The sequence below is a fragment of the Somniosus microcephalus genome, chromosome 13 (genome assembly GCF_052327205.1).
Source record: "Somniosus microcephalus isolate GS21.2 chromosome 13, FLI_Smic_1.0, whole genome shotgun sequence".
Lineage (NCBI taxonomy): Eukaryota > Metazoa > Chordata > Chondrichthyes > Squaliformes > Somniosidae > Somniosus > Somniosus microcephalus.
The window spans coordinates 49,838,168-49,850,250 of record NC_140999.1 but is presented as its reverse complement, the minus strand read 5'-3'; the positions used below and the strand labels follow the sequence as shown (position 1 = coordinate 49,850,250).

Sequence of the window (12,083 nt, the reverse complement as noted above, 5' to 3'; positions counted from 1 at the left end):
CAGCGCTCCACGGAGCCCTGCCGATCGCGTCCCGACATCGCCTTGGTTACCGCCCCACCAGGAAGTGGAGCACCCGACATTGCGCTCCAGTTCCTGGGCGGGGCGGTAAGGCGAATTTTGCGGCCGGGGCGGGACTTCCTCGCCGGGTGCAGGATGTGCCGCCTCGCCAGCATTACCGCCCCGAAATGGGGCGCTACTGAATTTCGCGCCCTGTGTGATCTCACAGCTTACAGTCCCATCTAGCTTTGTATCGTCAGCAAACTTGGATACATTACACTTGGTCCCTTCATCTAGATCATTAATATAGATTGTAAATAGCTGAGGCCCCAACACTGATCCTTGTGGCACCCCGCTAGTTACAGCCTGCCAACCTGAAAAAGATCCATTTATCCCTACTCTCTGTTTTCTGTCAGTTAACCAATCCTCTATCCATGCTACTATATTACCCCCAACCCCATGAGCCCTAATCTTGTGTAATAACCTTTTATATGGCCCTTATCGAATGCCTTTTGGAAATCCAAATATACTACATCCACTGGTTCCCCCTTATCTACCCTGCTAGTTGCATCCTCAAAAAACTCTAATAAATTTGTCAAACATGATTTCCCTTTCATAAAACCATATTGACTCTGCCTAATCATGTTATGATTTTCTAAGTGCCCTGATACCACTTCCTTAACAATGGATTCCAGCATTTTCCCGACGACTGATATCAGGCTAACTGGCCTGTAGTTCCCTGTTTTCTCTCTCCCTCCTTTCTTGAATAATGATGTTACATTTGCTACCTTCCAATCCACTGGGATTGTTCTAGAATCTAGGGAATTTTGGAAGACCAAAACCAATGCATCCACTATCTCTTCAGCCACCTCTTTTAGAACCCTTGGATGTAGGCCATCAGGTCCAGGAGATTTGTCGGCTTTTAGTCCCATTAGTTTCTCTAGTACTTTTTCTCTACTTATATTAATTACGTTAAGTTCCTCACCCTCATTTCTGCCATTTCCTTATTCCCCATAATAATTTCTCCTGTCTCAGCCTCTAAGGGACCAACGTTTACTTTTGCTCCTCTCTTCCTTTTATACATACTTGTAGAAGCTCTTACAATCTGTTTTTATATTTCTTGTTAGTTTTCTCTCATATCTATTTTTTCCCTTTTTATCAATTTTTTGGTCATCCTTTGCTGGTTTCTGAAACGCTCCCAGTCCTGAGGGTTACTACTATTCTTCGCAACACTATAAGCTTCGTTTTTTAATCTAATGCTATCCTTAACATCTTTAATTAGCCACGGAACTCCCATAAGTATGAATGAGGATTCCCTTCTTTTCTTGGTTGGGCCAGCCCATGTGATCGCAGGGCGCTTGCGAACCGCCTGCGCCCCTGGGGCACGTGGGCCTCTGCCCACGAGTACCCGGAGAGGCCCAGGACCGCAAGTCTCCATATCTCCCGGACCACCGGGTAAATTTGTAGATTTTTTGCTGGTCGGAGGCATCCGCCCGCGGGAAGCCTTCGATCGCAAATTTCGGGCCAATGTGTTTCAGCTCCTGGTGCTCCTCCCCCACACATGCTCAGAAGCACTAAGCAGCTGGAATGGCCTTCCCAGTCGGGTTGCCAACTCTGGTTGGACGTATTTTTGAAGGTTTCATCACATGACCTCTTGCCTCCAACCACCCCACTCAGTCAAACAGCTACTTCCGCCCCCATCTCCAATAATTTTTATAACTAATAAAAGTGTTTAAAGAAAATGGAAAAAAAAACTTAATGTCCCTATGATTTTTCTCCCCGGGTGGCTTGCGGCAGCGTCCAGGAGATTAATCTTCAATTCCTGGAGACTCCAGGGCAATCCTGGAGGGTTGGCAACCCTACTTCCCAGTAGGCATACCCCTGCTCTGCATGATAATGGATGAGGAGCAGCAGGGACAAGAGGATCTGAGAGTGAGGCATCCTGGCAGAAGACAGCTCACATCTTTTTACACTTGCGCTATTACCGTATTGATGCTGCTGCATTTGCACTTGATTTGCATCTGTTTTTTACATTCTGACATGGGCAAATGAGCCCTGCAGGAAATTTGGGGGTATGTTCCTGTCGGCAAGATCGGCAGCCTAAATTTTGCCGTAATTTCAGCGTAAACGGCATTGAGGAAATTCCGGGCCACTGTCTAGTTTTTGTTGCACTAACCCCCTGTTCTGATCCCCTCGTGCGGCCGCACCTTCCAACTCCACGAATTTAATGAACCCTCGCTGATGGGAGTTAAGAGGGAGTCAATCAGCCTGCCGCTCACTCCTCTAAATGGCTCCGTAGCTGAATGCTTCATGTGATGGGATGCTAAAAGACACGTAGGTTCAATTCCCGGTTGTGCTGTTCACTGCTCTCAGCCGGTGCGGCCTTTGGGGTGCTGCAGTTACTCTCAGTGCCCCAGGGCTGGGGAAAGGAACAAAATAAGCCAGGGTCCCTGCTCCCGATGAATAGCAGGTGGGACGTGTGAGTTTCTAGATGTCAGGTGAGGACTAGATTGAGTGAGGAGGTGACCAGCGCGCTCAAGAGGGGAGAAAAAAAGCGTCAAAATATTGAGCCCAACAAGCCCGTTCCTTTTTGATGGATCACCGCACCTCTCAATCCCTCCTCCCTCTACCCCCCTCGAGGGTAATAATAACCCTTCACGGTTGCGTGAATGCATCTAATCAGGGTGTGAGCAAGGGACAGGAAGTAAGTAGAGAGGGTGTTGATGTTTTGTTTATTTTTATTGAACGGTTAATGATTAAAAGTGTACACAAGGGGGACTGTGTGGAATCTAATTATATGCTGAATTGCGGTGGTGCGCAATGAGTCAGTTGCATGCCTGCACTTGGCGTTAGTTCTGCCCCAATGCCCTTGTATCCAGATACAGTCACTACCTTGTGCCAGTGTTAAGCTCACACACGATTAACGGCTCCACAATGTTGATTCTTCCTCTGGCTTTTTTGTTGTTGTTGGTAACTCTACTACAGGGATGCTGTTGTTTCACCTGAGACATAAAAGGCTGCAATACCGCTTCCCGCCTCCCCGTCCATCATTCCTAGCTGGGGTGTAGGAGCCACAGGCATCGGCAGCCCTTCAGCCCCCACCCAAAGAGCTATTCTTCACTTATGAGGCAAGTTTTGTGCTGCAAAGGTGTTCGAGGCTCTGCTGTCCGCAAGGCCAGTACTCAGGTCATTAGTGGAACAAATTCTTCTGTTTTTAATTTTTTTCCTACTGATTATCACTGTCAGAGAGTACTGGTGGCTCTGCTACCTCACTGAGGCCAATCTTAATACTCCTACCATGTCCCTGACTGAGAACCATCCATTCAGCACAGATCAGGGATCAAACTGGGGCCTTCTTGGTCTGTATGGCGTACATGCCAACCTGGAAGAAAGAGCTGCATTTATGTAGTGCCTTTCACAGCCTCAGGGCATCCCAAAGCCAATGAAGTATCTTTTTTTTGGAGGTGTAGTCATTGTGGTAATGTAGGAAACGCAGCATCCAAATTGCGCACAGCAAGCTCCCACAAACAGTAATCTGATAATGACCAGATCATTTTTTTTTTGTGTGTTGGTTTGAGCCATAAATATTGGCCAGGACACTGGGACTAACTACCCTGCTCTTCTGCGAAATAGTGCCATGGGATCTTTTACATCCAACTGAGAGGGCAGATGGGGCCTCGGTTTAATGTATAACCTGAAAGACGGCACCTCCGAGAAGTAGCAAAAACTGACCAACAGTGCCAAAAATGCTAAGATGTCAAAAGGAATCCTTGAATAAAAGCCTATGACATGTGTAAAAAAAAATATTTACACTGGAAGTGCTGTGGGGAACGGACTTGTTGTGTAAGCTGTGGGTCTGTGAGTATACCCAACGTTCCTTCACTTCAAGTACATAAAAAGCTGGAGAGAGTACTGAAAGCACAAGATTTATTTTCTGCAGGTACCTGAGGCACGCTTTCCTCTTATCCCCCAATGCCTCCCCTGTGCTGATTGTGTTCCATAAATGCCGACAGGGTCCCCTTGACACCGGGTTCTGTAACTACTCACGGAGCGAAGGATCCATGGAAAATGAAGTTTAAATTTCTTAATTTTAAACTGAAGTTCGAAATGCGCAGCACGAGCACAGAGAGCGACAGAATTCAGATTCATATCATGCATGACTCTTCTCTGCCAAAGATAAAGTCTTGTTTTTAAAAATGTATTTTTACTCTCCTGTATACCGAGATTTTATATTCTTCTGTATTTTTTTTGCTGACAAAATCGATGAACTTCTGTTTTCATTTTCCCAACTTGGAGTGAAGAAACCCCTCTGGATCAAATCCCGGTGTTGCAGTCTTTCGAAAGCACTCTCAGCATGGCCCTTTTATTGACCATGGTTAACAAGTGCTAGATGAGCAGTGAATTCATGATTGAGCTGTCGACAGCAACAGGACTGCACATCGGTTGAGTAATAGCCTTTTGGAAACCATAACAAACCAATTTAAGGAAAAAAAACTGGCTGAGGAAAGCTGATACTAAGAATGTTATCCCTGGACATTATGTAGCTGAATGATTCAGAATAGCTTGGAGCGACTGTCATAAATTTGGGTTTGAACGGCCCACTTTACACTTACTCATTCAAGCGATTCAGTTTCTGGCCAGCGGGTTAAAACTGTTGGAGAATGCAAATAACTAAACAGTGGATCCAATTTATACCTCACCTTTTGCAAAGAGAAGAATCTGGGTCCGTTTCTCCATGTGTAGCCTGGACAATAAGTATCAGGGTATTGCAGCTGTAACTAACCCTGCCCTCACCCGCACTTTTCAGCAGGGATTGGCATAGAGCAGTCAGGAGCCCTGCCTGATATTTTTATTCCCTCTTGTTAATCAGGATACTTAAATCATTTTCACACTCCCAGCCACTCCCTCCGCTGAGATCAGCTAGCTTGTCTCAAACCAGGGACTCAAAAGACTTCAGACCCCAAATGGCCCATTAGGCCATTGAGGGAGCTTAGTGTTTGATTTTAATATTATTACCCTCCAATGCAATGAGGAAGGTTTATAAACAAGTGAGAGAGATAGCTTTAGTTTCCAATAACATTTTGGTTCAGCTTTATGCTGGATAGCAAATATATAAATGTCCATAAACAATGGCGCCAGCATGAGGTAGTTTTACACGCCTGTTCTGGGCTCTCTGACTCCCACCAATCCTGACCTTCCGTACAGCCTTCTTTTTCCACAATTTTCTATCCAATACACTATTGCCTATTGAGCCATAGATGGTTAGAAGAAAGAACTTGCATTTCTATAGCACCTTTCACAACCTCAGGACGTCCCAAAGCACTTTACAGCCAATGAAATACTTATGAAGTGTAGCCATTGTTGAAATGTAGGAAATGGGGCAGCCAATTTGTGTACAGCAAGCTCCCACAAACAGAAATTAAATAAACAACCAGATAACCTGTTTAAGTGATGTTGGGTGAGGGATAAATATTGGCCAGGTCACCGGGGAGAACTCCCCAGCTCTTCATTGAAATAACACCATGGGATATTTTACATCCATCTGAGAGGGCAGATGGGGCTTCGGTTTAACGTCTCAACCAAAAGACGGCACCACTAACAGTGCAGCACTCCCTCAAGTCTCTGGAGTGGAACTCAAACCCACAACCTACTGGCTCAGAGGCAAGAGTGCTACGAACTGAGCTACAATTGACATGAAGAAAGAGAGTTGCAGCACAGAAAATTATTTGGCCCATCTTGTCTGTACTGGTTCTTGGCTAGAACAACCCAAGCTATTCCCATCAGCCTACTTGCTCTCCCCAGAGTTTTGTACCTTCCTCTCTTTCAAATATTTATCCACCTTTCCCTTAAAAAGTGCAATGACCTCTGTCGCAACTCTTTGTGTAAAGAAACTGAACTGGACCAGCCACATAAATACTGTGACTACAAGAGCAAGTCAGAGGCTAGGTATTCTGCGATGAATGACTAACCTCTTGACTCCTCAAAGCCTTTCCACTATCTACAAGGCACAAGTCAGGAGTGTAATAGAATACTCTCCACTTGCCTGGATGAGTGCAGCTCCAACAACACTCAAGGAGTTCGACACCATCCAGGACAAAGCAGCCCGCCTGATTGGCAGCAGGCACATGGGAACACCACCACCTCCAAGTTCCCCTCCAAGTCACACACCATCCTGACTTGGAAATATATCGCCGTTCCTTCATCGTCGCTGGGTCAAAATCCTGGAACTCCCTACCTAACAGCACTGTGGGACTACCTTCACCACACGGACTGCAGCGGTTCAAGAAGGCGGCTCACCACCAACTTCTCAAGGGCAATTAAGGATGGGCAATAAATGCTGGCCTTGCCAGCGTCGCCCACATCCCATCAATGAATTAAAAAAAAACCTTTGCTCACTCTCTTAGTTATAATTTTAAATTGATGACCCCCCTCACCACTGACCCCCCTCCCCCCACCGCCAACCAGAGGAAATGGTCTTTGCCTAATCACCCTATCAAAACCTTTTATCATTTTGGTTCACCTCATAAACTTTTCAAATTCAAAGTGTAAGTGTATTTTCTCTGATAATTAAGAGTCAATTCTCCCAGATACTAAAATCTTAGAGAATTGAAAGTGTGCTGGAAATTGGGATATATCTTCCAATCGACAAAGTACATGTACCAATGTTTAATCTACTCCCACTACATTCCCTGTGTGCTAATTTAGGCAGGCTTTAACAGGTTTATTTGAAATGCATCTCCAAATCCCAGTTTATTTCTAATCCCTTCAGACTTCCTCTGAGCCCTCTCTGAACTGTCTATGACAGACTAATATTTAATTTGACACAAGTTGTGGTGCTTAATTATAGATTCTATAAATATCCATTTCATTCCCAAAGTGTTAACTTTCTAATTACACTTCAATTCCTTCCTTTCCACCAATTTCAGTCCCCCTTTTCCTGAACCCACTGCCTTGTGTGAGGCTACAGTTGGAGAGCTGTTCGCCTCCCTCTGGTAGCTCACCCAGGTGCCCATTTCTGAAGTGTGAGCTTAGACAGTGAGTGCTGGCAGGCTATTTGATTATGGAGCAGATAATGCCCATGCCCAGTCCTGTCCTCATCTAACCTGCACGCCCTTGTCCTTAGTCAATTTTGTATCCATGCTGCCACTGTCCCTTTTATTCCATGGGCTTCAACTTTTCTGGTAAGCCTATTATGTGGCACTTTATCAAATGCTTTTGGAAGTCCATGTACACCACATCAACCATATTGCCCTCATCAACCCTCTCTGTTACCTCATCAAAAAACTCAATCAAGTTGGTTAAACATGATTTGCCTTTAACAAATCCGTGCTGGCTTTCCTTAATGAATCCACACTTATCCAAGTGACTGTTAATTTTGTCCCAGATTATCATTTCTAAAAGCTTCCCCACCATCGTGGTTAAACTGACTGGCCTGTAGTTGCTGGGTTTTCCTTACACTTGTGGAAACCCACCATCACGTTCAAGAGTTTCTAAACTGAGCTACTAAATAAAGCTTCCCTGATGTGGACTGCGCATTGTGCCGCCATTGAAATCAATAGGATGACAATCGGCTGGCTTTCTACAGTGAGTGGGCAATCTGCTACGCCAGATTACCGCCCAGGCGGGGGCGGTGGAAATGACCCCCAATATGGCCAAGGAAAGGTAGGGCTTTTGCTATGGAACTGAAGTCCCTCATCCCTGGAACCATTCTCGTAAATCTTTTCTGCACCGTCTCTAAGGCCTTCACATCCTTCCTAAAGTGCGGTGCCCAGTTGAGAGTGAACCCTGACCAATAGAGTGCATAATTGTAGGCTGTACAGTAAAGCTTTGAATCTGGCTGCGTGTTGCTCCAGCCCTCAGTGATAAGGAGTCTAATGATAACAGAACTTTAGGATTGATCGGTTGTGACTGAAATTCAATTACAATGAAGTCCAACATTCACACAAGATTAGTTAGCACTATTGCTGATTTAAATTCCCATGCTAATGAACAATGGGGAAACACCATTAAACACATTTGTTTTAACTCATAGGCCTAGAAATTCAGTCGCGTTTGCGCCCACTTATTGGCTAAAGAGTGGTTTGCGCCGGAAGTTCGTTAGTGCCCGAAATTCAGTTGGTCCCTAAAGTCGGCGTTAGCCGGTAGCGCTGCGCCGGCACCGATGACGTCATCGGTGTGCGCAGCGCCCCGGTTCCAACGCGATTCCGTGCCGAAGGCCAAATTCAGTTGCGACCGCCTCGCCCGTAGCGGCTGCAAACAGCGTTTGAAAAACGGGGCCTTGCAGCTCCGAGAGGCCGGCGCATAAAGGTGGAGGGGCGGCCGGCCGCTTTCCCGGCGGCCGCCTGGCCGCACCTCCCTCCCCAGACTCCTGCACCACCCCCCCACGGCATTGGTGTCTGACTCCCGCGAGCCCGGCACTTCTCCGTGGTGCCGGGCTCATTTGCCGGGGGAATCCAGCGGCGATCTCACGGCTGCAGGCAGCTCCTCCTTAAGAGAAGGAGGAGGCCTGCAGTACCCCAGCCTGCCGCACCGCATCGGGTGGCGCAGCGGCAGCTGGACGCCTGAAACTGACTTTCATCGCCCCAAGCGAGGCGGCCAAACCCTGCAATAGCGCCCGTCTCCGTCTTGGGGCGCTGCAACTGAATTTCAGGCGGGTGCTACGGGAATCCGGGCGAGCGCTAAATTTCGGGCGCTAACGACATGGCACGGCGATAGCGAATTTCTAGGCCATACTTTTTCTTTTACTTAATTGGAGTCACATATCAGCAGAGGTGGCCCTGCATTAAAGCCACCAATGGGGACTCGGGCCCAGGTCTGGTTACACAGCTACCAGCAGCCCATCCAGGCTGCCATTCTTCACGTGTGAGCTCAGACACTGGCGGGTAATTTTAACTCTGGGCGATGGACTAAAATGGGCGATATCGAACTAATCGCCCATTATACACCCCGCTCAATTTTCATTTCTGTTGTCTTCAATCAGGTGGCCAATTCGATATTGACCAATTCGATATTGCCCATTTTACACCATCACCCAAAGTTAAAATTACCCCCAGAGAGAGTTGGCCTGGGAGGCGACTGAACGACAGTGGTTTCCAAATGGAGCCCGATCTTGTCCCCACCTCACGTCCATACAAGTGCACTTTCCAGCAGGTGTTCGGTCGTTACCTAGCGATCAGGAGTGAGAACCGTAGCTACACAATTAAATGGCATCATTTTTTTTTCCATACCTAATTTTTTTTTTTAAAGAAGCTTTCACCTAATTTTTAGGAGTGGGCCTTTGGCGTAGCGGTAGCATCCCCAACGCTGGGCCAGAAGGCGTAGGGTTTCGAACCCCACTCCAGACAGTCCCGGCAAGTGGAGTCGGAGCTCCGGCTCTAAATTCTGGGTTGACATCCAGCGGGATACTTGCGTCCGTGGGTGTGGGTAGCACCCCCCCCCTCATATGGGTTGTGGGAGCCCGTAAAACCCTCCCGCCATAGGACTAACCACCCTAATGGCTGGTACGAAGATGGTTATGGTCACGGAAGGAGCGTTAACCGCGGCCAGAAATCCTTCCACCACTTCATACAGTTCCCCAAAGGGAACAGTATGAAGACACGTACGACGACGACCTCATTTTTCTTCTTTCTCCTTCTCCCGCTACCCATTTGACTCCATAGCCAACCAAAACGTCAGAAGACTGGTGAATGACATTGTTGGGCTCTAGAGATGACCAGGGGTATCTCGGTTGAGTTTTTACTTGGTAAAACAGGGCTGCCGAAAAGCTGCTGAACCTGCCCGTAACAAAGGGTGCAAGAATACAGCTGGGCTCATCCGTGGCGGGCTAAGGGCTCAAAAGGGGACTTCTCAGTTACCGGCATTGGAAGAGTTAACAGAATAGTCAAAGCAATCAAATGTTTGGTCATTGACCTGAGGCGTTTACACTGTGTTTGTGTTTTATGTCCCTTTTATATTGCGGGGGGGGGGGAAGGACACCCTGTAATTCTGCCTGAGGCACTGTAGCCCTCCCTCAGAGGTAGTTTCTTAGATGTCAACGATAGCATTTTGGAAGCGGCAGCTACCGTTAAGAAGCTGCCTCTGACATCTCATTTATCTGGTCTGCTATCTTGGCTCTGACCATGGATGGATTGAACCCTCCGACACGGAGCAGAAATACGAGAGCTGGTTCCACCATCAGCCGCTGCAAGTGCAGGCCAGGGAATCATGGGCCCATGATTTTCCTGGAGGTTGTGGGGCTGTGATTTCCTGACTGGCGCTCCCAGCGGGTGCGTTCCACATTTGAGAACACCCAAGTGCAGGATCGGCCTACAGTTTCCCATTGTTGACTCATACGAACCTCCCCCCCGCCAACAAAATCAGGGAGGTTCTTGGCCAGGCATGGCAATTGCTCATGTGCAACTTGTCCTGTTCTGTAATATACTCGGGGCAAATTCAGTCACAATTCCAAGTGCACTGGAAATGGTTGTGAATACAAATCACACATAAGTCTGTCTAATGCTCCCAGGATTTAAATCCAGCTTGTAAAATGAGAAAGGGGCAGATTTTCCTTGTTAGGCTAATTCTACTCCCCTGCCCCCCACCCTCAATTGCAGCCTGTATCTCATCCTTTTTTTCACCTCTCTTTCTCTCCGCAGAAGCAGCCAAGGGTACATGCACATGAAGTTCAGCAGAACGAAAGACTGCAAGTACATTCTCGGCCAGAACAGCCCTCCTTTTGACAGTATCCCAGAGGTCATAAACCACTACACAAGCCACAAGCTGCCAATTAAGGGGGCTGAACATCTCTCCCTGCTGTTTCCTGTGACGGTACAAACACTGTGACTGGAGCACCGGCAGCTGCCCGAAGCACGGCAGTAAAAAGGAAAGCAATCTGCGGGGGAAAGAAAAGGAGACTTATCTTAATGGACATAGAACGTCAACAAGAATTTCAGCCACCTGGTTTATGATACAGTGACTGTAGCTTGATTGGACACAGGGCTCTAGAGGCTAGAGCTCCATTTCTGGGCTGTGATATAATTGCAGGCCAAAGCGGTTGAATATCTCATTTCCTGGGCTTTTGTTTCAGAGGTTGTGGTGAATTGGATCATGAATGTTGTTGAACTCACTTGTAAGGATTCAGTCACTCATTTACTGGGAATATACGGAATGTCTTTTATTTCTCCTGCGGTCCTCCCACCTCTCCCCTCCTGAATCTAATACTACGGGCCCCTGACATCCTCCAGTACTTCACCCAAGTGGCCATGTGCAAGCAGAGTCACTGAGTGTTGGCTGGCTGTTTCAGCACGAGGGCATCACAGCCAAGCCTAATCATGTCTCCACCCGACATCCAGCACACATGCACTTTCCAGCAGGGGTGGGAATCTGTGGCTAGTGATCTGGAGCGGGGTATCCCTGATTGACCTTCCCTCCCACCCCCCTCCTGACACAATGGACATTGAGGTCAATTATCGTGTCCTACCCTGACTGAGCTTAGCTATGTTGGCACTAACCAGGGATCAAACTTGGGACCTTCCTGGTCTGTGTGACTCAGTACCACATTGCGCGATGCCATTACCAACTGGAGTATTGGGAGGGGAAAGGGGGGGATTGATATGGAATGTCTTGAGGAGCCTCCAGTGTAATATGTGTTTTCTATTTTCAATAATATTTCTGTAAATATCTAACAATTTTTATAAAATATGCTTGGAAGAAATGTCTGAATGCATAATTCACAAATTAGGAGGCTTCGAGCACAGAGTGTTCTGTGCAGAGGTTTAAGAAATGACAGCAATCACAGTAATTAACAAATGTAAGAAGTCACACAACACCAGGTTATAGTCCAACAGCTTTATTTGAAATCACAAGCTTTCGGAGCGCTGCTCCTTCTTCAGGTGAAGTGGAGAAATGCATAAAGACACAGCTTATATAGTCAGAGAATCATGTCAGATGTTTACAGGTAACCTTTCCAACTGCCATTTATCGCACCTCGGCAGAGAGATAATCACAGCAGTCAAAGGTGTGAATGGTGTCCAAACAGGTCAGTCAGGGAAACATTACATCAAAGAACAATGAGGTGGGGTCACAAGGGGTCAAATATTGCAGATGCT

The 12,083-nt window shown here is 47.1% G+C and overlaps 1 protein-coding gene across 2 annotated transcripts in view; it reads left to right on the top strand.

Moving 5' to 3' along the window:
- The window catches only part of shdb (Src homology 2 domain containing transforming protein D, b), a 438,631-nt gene extending 426,950 nt beyond the window's left edge, over window positions 1–11,681 (top strand). The window contains exon 8 of one of the 2 annotated variants that reach the window (XM_086004909.1): window positions 10,632–11,681. In XM_086004909.1, the coding sequence (XP_085861035.1) occupies window positions 10,632–10,818 (187 nt within the window). In that variant the 3' untranslated portion in view covers window positions 10,819–11,681. The remainder of the gene's footprint in view (window positions 1–10,631) is intronic. The other variant, XM_086004910.1, reaches the window with a different exon arrangement.
- Window positions 11,682–12,083: the final 402 nt, after the last annotated feature.